This window comes from Leptodactylus fuscus, chromosome 4, assembly GCF_031893055.1.
Source record: "Leptodactylus fuscus isolate aLepFus1 chromosome 4, aLepFus1.hap2, whole genome shotgun sequence".
NCBI classification, from domain to species: domain Eukaryota; kingdom Metazoa; phylum Chordata; class Amphibia; order Anura; family Leptodactylidae; genus Leptodactylus; species Leptodactylus fuscus.
The window spans coordinates 199,974,500-199,988,418 of NC_134268.1; the positions used below are offsets into that span (position 1 = coordinate 199,974,500).

Consider the following 13,919-nt stretch of genomic DNA (forward strand, 5'->3'; position numbering starts at 1 on the left):
TGACCCAGCACTCGGGTGGGCGGGGCGCTGGCGCAGCACTCTGGGGGCGGGGCTGCAGCACAACACACTGGCGACTGCGTGTTGACTTCCTCAAAGTGGTCACTGTGGCGGCTGCTGCTCCGACCGCACTGCCTGCCGTCCTCCGAAGGTTGTCTAGGAAGCCGTGTACTCACTCCGGTGGTCGCTGAGAAGGCGGTAAGTCCGGGAGTAGTAGGCGGGGAGGGCAGCGGGGCAGTGTGCGGGGGGGCGGCACTTACCCCTTTGTTTAGTAGAGGGGCTGCTAGAAGTTACGGGAAGGGAGGGGGATCAAAAAGAGCGGAAAGTCGTATCTGGAAAAAAAATACAAAGTTGAATGTGTGTATGTGTCATTGTCTTCCTGTGTCCTGTCCTGAGCGGACACTTCCTCCTTCTCCTCCCCCTCCTCTCACCTGAAGGAATGAGTCTACTCCCTCCACCCTGTAATGTCCCTGTGTCACCTGGCCTGTCACCATATAGGTCAATGGCCCTCTCCATAGACAGCATGGTGGCAGTTCCCTATACCTGTCTGTTCCTACGCTTAGCCACTAAGACTTATTTTTACGTAATGGTAGTTGATGTGTCGCCCCCTATAGAGCGGCGTATTTTGGGGCATCCATTGGTGCCCACAACCCCTGATCAATATCCTATGATGTCACCTTATGTGCCCGGCACACTGGTCCTATAGCCAGATCCTCGCCATTCTGATGTTATTTGCACGCTTGGGTCCCCGATGGCCGCTCGTAATTCGCCGCTAGCCTTGGCGTCACTTTGTGATCTCTTCAGACAAGTTTTTCATTTTGCTATCTCTAGGCAGTGACTACACGCTCCTGCCAGAAAAACTGAGCCTGATCTTTTTCCTTGTACCTTTGACCCTGGTTTCTATTGCACAGCGGATTCACATTGGATGACCCCCATTACTCATATGTCTGTACAGTATACAGGCAAAAGTGACCTGTGTGTCCTGTGTCTGGAGTTACAGTAGTCGCTTACATTGGACAACTAGCCACTATTTATAGGTACAGTGCCACCTAGTGGGCAGAAAACTGTGATTGAAGCCATGTCTGTTTCACCCGTTTCGGATACCATTCACATGAATAGTAGTGATGGAAGTCAGGGTTGAGCAAACTTAGAAGAAGTTCATGGTCGCTGTTATCGTTTTAGAGGGGGGGGGGGGCAGCGTCCCCTCTCCAGCCTCAAAATGCAGTGAGGGACACTTGTTAGGAGTCCTAGCATAGGTGATCAGTGGGGGTCCCAATAGTCGGACCCTGGTCATAACAGTCCAGAGATAACCCGTCTCATTGGGGCGACGGCTGAAGTGAAGGCAAGTACAGCACTTGGCCGTCTACAGCAGTCCCATAGAATTGAATGAGCAGGCATGACCGCCCCTCCATTCTGTTCTCCCTGATCGCTGGGAGTCCCAGCATTTGGACCCCCCACACATTAGCTTCAGGGGTAAGTTTAATTTGTGGTACAACCCTATTCAGGAGTTGTCTTAACTTCTAGGAAGTCTAAAATATCCAATCTGCCGCCCCTCTAGTGCTCCGGAGGTCCGTGCCTTTATGTTCCGGCGCCAGTCATGGCTCCTGGAAAATACACAAAGACCACCATCATGTCAGTGGTGGATTTCGAGTCATTTAGGTTACTAAGGTTTTATTTTTAATATACATAACACTTCAACTAGTTTAAAGGTTTTTAAACTATATTCATGACCTGTCCTTAAGATAAGTAGCTAATATGTGGGGGGGGGGGGGGGCTGACATCTAGGACCTTGGTTGAAGAGGCTACAGCGTTCAGATGAATGATGCGGATTATTAAGCACATCGTTATTGTTTTGGCATCTCGGCCCCATGTCCTTGAATGGGACTGAGCTGCTACTGTACCATGTGACAGATGAATGTGACATCGTTGGCATGAGGATTTTTCCCAGATCGCAATGTCACTGTCTTCCAATCAGATATTGATGTCCTGAAAAGTCCCAGAAAACCCCTTTAATTTCTTCAACTCTTGCACAGCCCCTTTAATCCGTGTAGCAGAGCATCGTGCCCCTTTGCCTAATGCGCACAACTCCTCTGCAGTGACTTAGCAATGAAAGTAAAATATTACCCATTGAAAGCAGCGGGCCGCTGCCATAGTGCGCAGATGCCAGCTGCTCTATACCCTCACCAATAGAATAGGATGGCTAAATTGTTATGCAAAACCTTTGAGAAGACATTGTGACGTCACAGTCAGCTCTGCTACATCTATACAGGTTTTCTAATGATGCCATTCAGATTGCACTGGCTTAGTTTTCTCCTTCACATTCTTGCCGTATCCTCCCTGTGACACATTGAGCGGTGCAGTCATACGACCTCTGCAGTGCTCTGTATTGTGACTCTATGTAGATTTGTCAGCGGGTATCGGCCCGTGGTGTTTGTTTTTGTATATTACTAATGCTCATTACATTCCTCAGTGCCCTTGTACAACAGCCTCTCCTGGTAGAACTGCTTTTCTCTCTATTTTTGGAGCCACGTTAAAAGACTTTGTCGGGGAAATGCGTACGTAGCAATGCCATACTGTGATGTTTTTATTGCTATCTCATTTTACAGGCAGGGTGAGTTTTTATGATGGATCGTGTCTGGAGATCGTAGATACGACGACTGGATAGCCCTGCTAGATCTAGTGACTACCTGTCCATGGCGTGCGGCTGATATTCCAGCTATCTGCATTGAAAGGAATAGGGCTGAGCTGCAATACCACTCACAACCTGAAGACAAGTGTGGCGCTGGTTACATTTTTCTTGTCCTTTAAGGGTCCACTCACACGGAGTATTTTGGCACGGAAAAAGAAGCCTCCCATTGACTTTAATGGGTTCCGTTTTTCTGCGCGGAACCCATTGAAATCAATGGGAGGCTTTTTTCCGCACGCGAATTCTGCGCCAGAATCAGCATGTGAGAACTGTGTGAATCCCCCTAAAGGGAGTCTTCACCTTTGCCATATTGGCAAAATAATGTTTTGGTTTTGGGTCATGTTTTGCGACCTTGCGCACTCCAGCTGTTGTGAAACTACAACTCCCAGCATTCAGCTGGTTGTCTATTCTTTGTTCCTATGAAGATCTGACTATGTAGAATCATCTCTTAAGACACCCATACACCTTAGATAGCCGTTGGCCGACATCTCTTTTGACTGACTGCTATTCCTCCCGACTCACCTTATACACATATGCACACTTGGCTGCGCATGCAACGTGGACAGGAGAATAAGTCCCTGTCTAATACTTGTCAGGGTAAAGCTGAGCTTTTTGCTTTTTTAGTCAGGAGACCCTCACACACATTACATGGTCGGCTGCTCCTTTCTGGGCTTATCAGTTCATGATCTGTCCTTAAGATAATCGGCCGTGGTCCGACACCTGGGACCCCTGCCGATCAGCTGGAATCTGGTACAGGATACCTTGCACAGCGCCATACATTGTACATGGCAGCCCAGCCCAACTTGAATGGACAATGTGACATTGTAGGGCCTGTGAAGCAGCAGCGACGCTCACCGAGTATGGCTGCTGCTTTACATCTGATCTGCGAGGGCCCAGGTGTCGGACCTCGGCCTATCCTGATGGGATATTTCATGAGCTGCTAAGCCTTCATGTTGTACAATATTTTGGCCGGCAATGAGTCCCCATTGATGTTCACGTTCTACTGACCCGCCAATGATTTCCTCAGACATGAGAATCCAACATGGGTCCCTGACACCCCACCGCACACGTTACATCGCCAATGTCAGCTGTCAGTTTTAGTCAGCAGAACCCTTCCTATGCCTGCCATCTAAAGGAGCTGAATGTATAGTGCTGCAGGCGGCCATCGTGAGCCCAGCGCCGTGACTCTAAGCCTTCCAAGTGGCTGTATGGGACAATCGGCATTATACATATAATACATCATAAATAGGATGAAGGGATTTTCTACGTTTCTCACTAAAGGGATGTTTGCCGCTCTGTGATTCCAGTCCAAGGTTGATTTTGTCAAAGGGGCTTACAAGGCATTAATGCCGTTAACTCCTCCATTGCCGGAGGTGCTTCACGCTTGGCTTTGCCATCGGCCTGGTGCCGCCTGTGCAGCGGGGATACGTTTTGCAAAAAAAAAAAAAATGAATCAAGTGAATTCCTGACCCGAGGTGCTTTGTAATATGGAATGTTATGCGGAGAGCTGTAGATACACAGGCACATGGAGCTGTAAGCGGCAACATGTGGTGAGAGGGAGGTGTAGTCATTAGGGTTTGCTTCACTTGCTTGGGAGTGCATTGCTTTTCATTGTCAAACCGCTTAACCCTCTTCCTGCCGGCAGGAATTTTAATTCGCCCGTTTGGACGCGGCGGGTTGTCAGTAGTCGTGCTTGCTCATGTCTTTGTCATAAAGGAAACTGTTATGTGCGGTATGATCTCTTGTGCAGAGGCTTCGTGGGCAGCCTGGTCATAGTCTATGGCATGAAGTGGGCGCTGACTGATACGAGGGCACATAGGGGAACAAAATCTGAAACCCAAAAGTAAAGGATGTAAAAGAGCTGCGATTATGATGAGCCAATGTATGGAATAATGGGACACAGTATGGTGCATTGGGGTACACATTAGACAAATTTTGGCCATCCATCCCAGGAGTGTAGGGTTCTTCAGGCTCTTTCCCGAAGTCTGAAATTTGGGGGATTGAAGGTTGAATTATAGCTTTGTTCTCTAGGGATGTAAGCAACCACTCCGAAGAGCTTTTCTCATGCAAACAAGTTGACTTGCAGATCGCCGGGGACCTGATTGCTCAGACCCCCAACTGATCAGGAGGACGGACGGACATTTGCGCCATAATACAGATCTCAGTTGTCTCTGACACTCCAGACTGCCCAACCACCGCTCCTTAAGAATGAGAGGCTGAAGTTCCCCATCCTCTAGATCAGGGGGCGTTTGAGCCGTTAGACCCCACTGGTCTGCAGGTTATCCCCGATCCAATGGATAGTGGATAACTTATTTGGATGGGAAAACCCCTCTAGTATGAAGATAGTCAGAAATGGACACCCCCTTTGTTCACCCCCTTTTACAGGTAAAGTGTTATTCTGGAGTTTTTATATTGATAGCCTACTTTTAGAATAGGTCATCCATATCAGAATGGTAAGGACTCCTGGCACCCCCACCGATCAGCTGATTGAAGAGGCCTTGTCTTAGTACCTGACGTCATGTCTGTTGATCAAGGGTTGTTCTGCAGCTCAGTCCCATGCAAGTGTTCAGAACTGAGGTCCTACACACAGCAGGCACCGCTGCTATGCTGTATACAGCTCTATGCATGGTATACAGTTAAGAGGCTGCAGTCCTTTCTATAAGCTGATCGGTGTGGTTGCTAGGTGCCTTTTAAAGGGGTTATCAAGGATTAGGAAACATGGCGGCTTTCTTTCGACTTCACGTTTTTTGGTAACTCAGTCCCTTTTAATGAGGACCGCAGATGGAAGGGGGTGCCGGATGTCGTACCCCACTGATTGATGACCTATCCTTACCGTATGTCATTAAGATTTTTAGCCTACCACCCCCTTTAAGCCTGTCTGCTAACCCTGCGATGTACACGGCGGCGCTCAGAATTGGAGCATCCTTCGAAGGTTGTAACCACAATATTGCTTCCTTTTCCTGCTACCTGCTTGTGTCATTGCTACTACAGAGCAGCGACTAGAGGAAGCAGCCCATGTCTACGAAGGTCACGTTTTACTAGTAAGTTGCTGTTATAACCACATTTGGATATAATTTCTGTTCCTGGCCTGAGTCTTATTGTCCTGTCTATTGATCTCAGTCTTTATAGGATGTAAGACTTTGTTGTGTGAGGACTCCGCCCCGGTCACCACCATGTAGAGGCCCGAAAAACAGCAGCAGATGTGTTACTGCTCTCAATTGTTTCCAGGCCCAGTTCTCCTTTGTTCCCTTAGGCTTCATTCACACAGCGATATTCTACTCAGTATTTTGCATCAGTACTAAACACATACACCGAAAACCTGCGACGGAAAGATTTGCTCTTCCGTGCTTTTTACCTGTTCTTGGTTTTGGTTTACAAATACAGATGCAAAATCCTGATCCCAATAGTGTGAAGGAAGTCTTACCGAGGAGCCGCTGTTTAACGTGACAGATGAGGATACCGCCGCCTCCTCCTCCATTGCTGTGAATGAAAGCAGATGTTCCAGTTCCTCCCCAATAAAATAAATAAAATATTGCCAAAGGAACATTTTTATATTTTTGTTTTTTTATGATTTGACGTCAGGTTCGGTTTTGCTGCCAAGGTTTGCTTTCTCTATATATGACGCGTGATAAAGGATTTATTAATATAACAGTTTAGGTAATGGGGCAGGGCGGGCATCCTAAAAAACCCTGCGGTGGTATCACTAAGGCTAAGCTCACATCTGTGTCACCGAATCCGTTGCAGAAACCGACAACAATTGACGGAGGGAGAAATCCTGCACCGAGGACTTTGTATGGCCACTGTTCACACTTTGTACCCGGTTGCAGGACGAAGCTCCGGCGTGTGTAACATCCGCACTTGTGGTCACCAGAAGGTCCCAGCCATTACTCCTGTGGGTGATCTGCAAATATTGGTTAATGATTCCGGGGTCTTTTCTGCACCAAGTTAAATATTGGCCAGTTTTTCCAGGTTTTTTTTTTTTTTTCTTTTTTGCATTCAGTTTCTTCCAGGGCTCTTCTAGGATAAATAAAGACCTGAAACCTTGCACCATTAAAGCACGTCTGCATCATGCTGGTTCTGGTGGTCCGAACTTACAGCAATGAATGCCCATCCCCTGTGAGATAGGAATACCCTTTGAGACCCCATCCATATAGACAAATACAGACTGGATATTGTCAATCATATATCGCCCACATTTACTAAACTGAATGTGGTCCTAAGACTTGGGACTCTGCGTCCTAGTGATCTGTGATGTTAGGGGTCCCTGCAGCCCCCCTGTCCTGTATATAGTAAAGCCGCAGAGAAGCGTGGACTCCTAAAGGCGCAAACTGAGTCCCTGTCTCTGGGTCACTGCAGTCTGGCAAATGGAGGCAATAAAAGTCCAGATTTTCTTGGACTCTAACCACACGTAGTAGGCCGCAAGGGTATGTGGGACAACCACAGAACTTTCTGCAAGAGATCTGCCCTGTGTGAATTTAACCCTCCAGTAAAAAGTGAGTTAAATGGTTGATCCTATTGGATACGGACAGACTGAATCTGCCAGAGCTACTCTTGGTACAGGGTGCAATATTCCCTTTATGTGTACTTTCCCCTTGAATTGTATACTAGATAAGCTGACATGACCCTGTGCAGTCTGATCTACAGTCTAGCCATTGGCATCAGATTTTAATTTTTTTTGTCTAATCCTTTTGATTTTTTAGCAGCCCATCCATCTTGGAACTTGGTGGGTCCGGCCAACCATCTGATGTGTATGTGACCCTCTAGATTGTCACCCTGCGCCAGACATTGGGTGATATAAGGATTGGGGAGCTGATCTCAACATGCCCGATCCTTCTGTCTTTGAAGGGATAAGGGTTAGTTCACACGGGGTTTTTTGGACCGGAACCTGGTTCCGCTCCAAAATACGGATAGCTGCGACTGGCTGCCAGTGCAGTGCACCGGCATCCAGTCGCGCACTCTGCTCTGGATTAGGCCCAAGTGTATGGGCCTATTCGGGAAGAGGGAGTGTCTTCAGGCGGATGTCTTCAGTCCACTGGCTAACACGGTACAAAGATATTGTTCCTAATACGGGTATAGAAACTTTTGCTGGTTGGCTGCACATCTTCCCGGTAAATGCGTGTACTGCCAACAAAATGGACCTGTATGGGGTTGAAGGATTGCAAAAGTGATCATTCCCCCATGCAGTTTGCATCTACCCTTGTAAAAGTGAAATGCCGATCTCCACTCGTCCTCCATTGGCCTAAGTAAAGGGGTGTTTACTATTGGATAGGGTTTTTCGCAATCCCTTTAAGGATTACCTACTTTCTTGTGCTTACTACCCCATATCTTTTTGTGTATTTTGATCCTGCTATTGTGTGGGATCTATTTCCAGTTTGCTTAGTTTTGTGTTTTTTTTAGACTGTTAGAGAATGGGCCTTTCATTTCCTTTGTTTATCACTTACGCCCATGGTTGTACATTTCACTTTGGGCTCCGTCAGCTTTATTGTGCGTACCCTTTATATTCTCTGACGTAGCCATCACGCCTATCATTTCTTCATATCTGCCACTACTTACTGCACATTTCTACTTCTCTCCTGATACTGATCATTATGTAACCGTGTCACTGGTTCCCACTTGGGTTTCCGTAGAGCCCTCGGCTTTCTGGTTTGCCCTATTTAAAGGAACGGATTAAAACTTAGAAATGAATGATAAAAGTCAGAGATACAATCTTGCCTCTGCAGTCTGTAGGATTTTTTTTTTTTTTTTTTTTGCATGGCCCTGAAGCAGTTTTGTAAAAATCTTCTAGGAAAGAGAGTCAAGTTGTTCCTGTTTCTTCCGTTTTAGGCTTGCAGGCTTGTGAAGGGGTGGGATATAGATAAAGGGGTTGGGCTTAAATTCTCTATTGCTGTGATGGACGCCATCCTGCTATTCACGTAGCTGAGTCTGAACCGTGAAACTCGGTCGGTGTGTGTGCGCCAAATTTACTGGCCTGAATAGTATGACAGTAAGATGATCAAACTATAGCTGAAAGTGATGGGGACTCCACCGCTCAGTTCCTGGCGGATTGCGGTACTTGGCCATCTTTGTCAGTTCCATAGAAGTGAATGGAGCGGTGGTCACTCTTCCCACTTCATTCACACAGGGGATTTGGGGGCCGGGGTTAGCATTCTCATGAAGACCTTTATCATCCATTCTGTATATAGGGATAATTGTTAATGAGAAACCCCCTTTAAGGGGCTAAGCAGTCTTATTCAACTCTTGTTTACTATGTGGTCACCACTTTATTTTGGCCACCTATAGCTAAGGTCAACATCTGCAAGGAGATTGTATGTTCTCCCCGTGTTTGCATGAGTTTCCTTCGCTGTCGTAGTACTGTGTAGGTAGTCGCTGTAGTGGTACTGACTGGTTGTCGCTGTAGTAGTACTGACTGGTGGTCACTCTAGTAGTACTGTGTAGGTAGTCGCTGTAGTAGTACTGACTGGTAGTCGCTGTAGTAGTACTGACTGGTAGTCGCTGTAGTAGTACTGACTGGTAGTTGCTGTAGTAGTACTGACTGGTAGTCACTGTAGTAGTACTGACTGGTAGTCGCTGTAGTAGTACTGACTGGTAGTCGCTGTAGTAGTACTGACTGGTAGTCGCTGTATTAGTATTGACTGGTAGTCGCTGTCGTAGTACTGACTGGTAGTCGCTGTAGTAGTGTTGACTGGTAGTTGCTGTATTAGTACTGACTGGTAGTCGCTGTAGTAGTGTTGACTGGTAGTCGCTGTAGTAGTGTTGACTGGTAGTCGCTGTCGTAGTACTGACTGGTAGTCGCTGTCGTAGTACTGATTGGTAGTCGCGGTAGTAGTACTGACTGGTAGTCGCGGTAGTAGTACTGACTGGTAGTCGCGGTAGTAGTACTGACTGGTAGTCGCTGTAGTAGTACTGACTGGTAGTCGCTGTAGCAGTACTGACTGGTAGTCGCTGTAGCAGTACTGACTGGTAGTCGCTGTATTAGTACTGACTGGTAGTCGCTGTCGTAGTACTGACTGGTAGTCGCTGTCGTAGTACTGACTGGTAGTCGCTGTCGTAGTACTGACTGGTAGTCGCTGTCGTAGTACTGACTGGTAGTCGCTGTAGTAGTACTGACTGGTAGTCGCTGTATTAGTACTGACTGGTAGTCGCTGTAGCAGTACTGACTGGTGGTCGCTGTTGTAGTGTTGACTGCTAGTTGCTGTAGTAGTACTGACTGGTAGTCGCTGTCGTAGTACTGACTGGTAGTCGCTGTAATAGTACTGACTGGTAGTCGCTGTAGTAGTACTGACTGGTAGTCGCTGTAGTAGTACTGACTGGTAGTCGCTGTAGCAGTACTGACTGGTTGTCGCTGTAGCAGTACTGACTGGTAGTCGCTGTAGTAGTACTGACTGGTAGTCGCTGTAGTAGTACTGACTGGTAGTCGCTGTAGCAGTACTGACTGGTAGTCGCTGTAGCAGTACTGACTGGTAGTCGCTGTAGCAGTACTGACTGGTAGTCGCTGTAGTAGTACTGACTGGTAGTCGCTGTAGCAGTACTGACTGGTAGTCGCTGTAGCAGTACTGACTGGTAGTCGCTGTAGCAGTACTGACTGGTAGTCGCTGTAGCAGTACTGACTGGTAGTCGCTGTAGTAGTACTGACTGGTAGTCGCTGTCGTAGTACTGACTGGTAGTCGCTGTAGTAGTACTGACTGGTAGTCGCTGTAGTAGTACTGACTGGTAGTCGCTGTAGTAGTACTGACTGGTAGTCGCTGTAGCAGTACTGACTGGTAGTCGCTGTAGCAGTACTGACTGGTAGTCGCTGTAGTAGTACTGACTGGTAGTCGCTGTAGTAGTACTGACTGGTAGTCGCTGTAGTAGTACTGACTGGTAGTCGCTGTAGTAGTACTGACTGGTAGTCGCTGTAGCAGTACTGACTGGTAGTCGCTGTAGCAGTACTGACTGGTAGTCGCTGTAGTAGTACTGACTGGTAGTTGCTGTAGTAGTACTGTGTAGGTGGTCACTGTAGTAGTACTATGGGCATTCATTTTCTCACTATAGTAATTTATAGTAAAAATCCTGACATTTTTTATTTTCTGATCTATTCTGCACATTTCTTTTACCCCTTTTTTTTGTCTTTTATCTGTAGGATTATCATCTCAAGCCACCATAATGCACGCAGTTCTCCTACAAAGGTGATCAACATAATAGAATATGGCTGACAAAAGCGGCAGGCCTGGCCCCGGCCCGGTGTTCGTCGAGGTAGACTACGACTATGAATATGAGTATAAGAACAAGAAGATTGTTATAAAACAAGGCGAGAGGTATATTTTGATTAAAAAGTCCAACGAAGACTGGTGGCAGGTGAAGAAGGATGAAAACTCCAAACCCTTGTATGTTCCCGCTCAGTATGTAAGGGAAGTTGGCAGAAAGGCATTGATGCCGCCCATCAAACAGGGCGTCCTGCCCAATAGTCCTCTGAAAGTCATGCAAGGGCTGCAGAGGTCGATGGAGAACGTTAACAAATCTCCAGAGCTTTCAAGTTTTGGGAAAACCTCAACGATTCGAGACGCCAACCAGAACTTTGGCCCCAGCAGTAGCCCCGGACAGACGAGAGGACTTACTCTAGATCTGGTACATAACAACGGTAAGCTATGTACAGATTTGCATTCACCAAAGGCCACTAGCCGGAGCCCCTCGGCCATGCATTTTCCTGTCCCGGAATTTATGGAAATTGAAAAGACTAGCTTCTCCAATGATCACTCGGATTCTGCGGGGGAAAATTCTGAAAAACTTCTCGCGGACTCAGAATCCGGAGATGAACTGAGCAGCAGTTCGACCGAACAACTACAGGTAACTTACCCGCTTTTGCTTGTGGAAGGCGCCATTATCGCGATTTTTCCAGAGATTGTCGTTTGCCGTGTTCATCTTCACATTATGGGGTTTTTATTGTGCTGTATCTTTACAGAGTGTTGTCTTTTGGCATTGATATGAATGGAGCCGGACACGCCAGTCTGAGCACTGCTGTATTCAGAATACGGATCGAGTCACCTGTATTCTTGTGATTGTTGGCGGTCCTAGCGATCTGCTACTTATCCCTTTCCTTGTGGATACGGAATAAGTGGCTGAAATGGGGAAACCCTTTCACATAGAGGAGCCGCCTCCTTGACACCCGATGCGTTAAACTTTCTATTTTTCAATTGTGCATCAAAAGTATCTCTAAACTGCTTTCACCATGCATCACCCATCAGGTGACCCTGTCACATTGGACGTGGCGTCCGCTCTCCCGGCAGCATGTTATAGATCAGGAGGAGTTGAGCAGACTGTTATAGTGTGTGGGGAAAGATTTGGGATAACTTGTAAGGCTACATTCACATCTGCTTGGGGTCTCCAGGGTAGAGTCTATGTAGCAAGACTTTCATCTGGTGATTCCAGGGAGTAAACAACAGATACCTGATAGACCCTATTATAATCAGTGGGGTCCCGCAGGATCTCTTGGTCATCCAATGAACATGTAATACCTTTTAAGTCTATATTCTTATGTAGGAATTTATGGCTGAAATCTGCAAAAGATGCTAATTTTTACAGGGCGCTGAATCTGGAAAGAGATTCCAAGGCGCATTCAGCAGCAGAACCCGCAGCATAAGACTATTCCTGATCAGCTGCATTGTCCAGGCTCGGACTGGCCTACAGGGAAGCCGGTGAATCCCCCTGTTGGCCTTTGACCCAGTGGGATTAGTGGGCCCCTAGCTCTCCAACCTCTGCAAAAATCGTGTATGTCACAGTACACTCACTGCACTACGTACAGATAGGCAGCGTACATCATCTCAACCTATGAGCCCGTATAACCAACTAGGTAGAATATTTTACAAACTACCCAGTTTAATATATATATATATATATATATATATGCATGCATGCATGCCCTGGGTATTGCAGGTACCCTGCATGAATTTTACTGCTAAGCCCTAAACACCCTGGTCCGATAATGGCCTGATCTGTGAGTAAACCTGCTCTGCTTTGGATTTTCGTCACAGGATGGAGCCGAGGAGGAAGACTAAATCCAGTTCCTCTTCACTTTCCATTGTTTGAACAGCCACGATCTGTTCTTATAAACAATGCAAGTGTGAACGTGTTCCTTATGTGTTCATTTAGAACTTTGCTTTCTGTTTGCTTGGGAGTCCAGTGGGCGGTCCTTTCAGTGGGCTGATTAGCTCCACCCACTGGACTCTTAAGCACGGTAAGAGAAGATCTTTAAACGTATAAAATAAAAGTTCTGACACATCCTTTCCAACAAATCTACATATACACACACACATATGTTTGTGTATATATATATATATATATATATATATATATATATATATATATATATATATATATTATAATAGAAATATATATAAAAATATATAAATAATGAACAATAATAAAATAGATATTATAAAGAAATAATATAGAGATAAAAAAGAACAATAATAATAAATGAAATAATGCTATATAAAGAATAATAAACCGATCTGCTCCTCCTCCTCTTCCTCTATACCATACATGCACCCTGTGACAGTCCTCTGTGCACCCCACGGATACATTAGCGGCGTACACTCTGTTCCCTTCCTGTGAATGATTTTCTCACCGAGATCGGGGACAAATGATTCATTTTAAGTGCTGTAAATTATCCCGGTTGCAGTTTTTCGTTCTGTGACTTGTATTTGTGTACGTTTATTCCTGCCGCTTAGTTTTGGTTGCACTTCCTTTGTATCCTAGCTACAGACGAGTCGCCCTCCTCGCTGACTCACATGGTTGTGATATTGCTGTGCCATTTGTCGCTAGGAGCTCTTTAGGCGTTTTTGGCATGCTGTTTCTTTATTACGTAGAATAAAACCTATTTGTATGATTTCTACTTGTCGTGCACCCGCTATAGAGAATAATTGGGACTGGAGACAAAATAGAGCCCCACCGTGGCATATGAAGCCTTGTAGGGCAATGCACTGTGCTTTCCCTCTGTTGTTCCTCCTGGAAGCTTGTGAATACATCGACAATCCCTAGATAGGACGATCCCTTTAGATCCATTGCTGCCAGTCATTGGACAGACCTTATTTCCGGTCACAGACTCGAAACCGGGCGTGAACATAACCGAACAGGAGGAGCGTTGCAATGCTGAATTGTTATATCAAGGGGAATGCAAGATTTGCTGGAGAGGAGAGATGAGCGGTCGTGTATAAGCCTGTGCCGCAATATGGTGCATGCTGACTAGTGTACGAGACCG

At 46.4% G+C, this 13,919-nt stretch overlaps 1 protein-coding gene across 3 annotated transcripts in view; it reads left to right on the forward strand.

Annotated features, from left to right (window-relative positions):
• The first annotated feature begins 61 nt into the window (after nt 1-61).
• Nucleotides 62-13,919, forward strand: part of ARHGAP12 (Rho GTPase activating protein 12) — a 65,154-nt gene continuing 51,296 nt past the window's right edge. For all 3 annotated transcript variants that reach the window (XM_075271603.1, XM_075271604.1, XM_075271606.1), the window contains exons 1-2: nt 62-195; nt 10,803-11,506. In XM_075271603.1, coding sequence (XP_075127704.1) covers nt 10,868-11,506 — 639 coding nt within the window. In that variant the 5' untranslated portion in view covers nt 62-195; nt 10,803-10,867. The remainder of the gene's footprint in view (nt 196-10,802; nt 11,507-13,919) is intronic.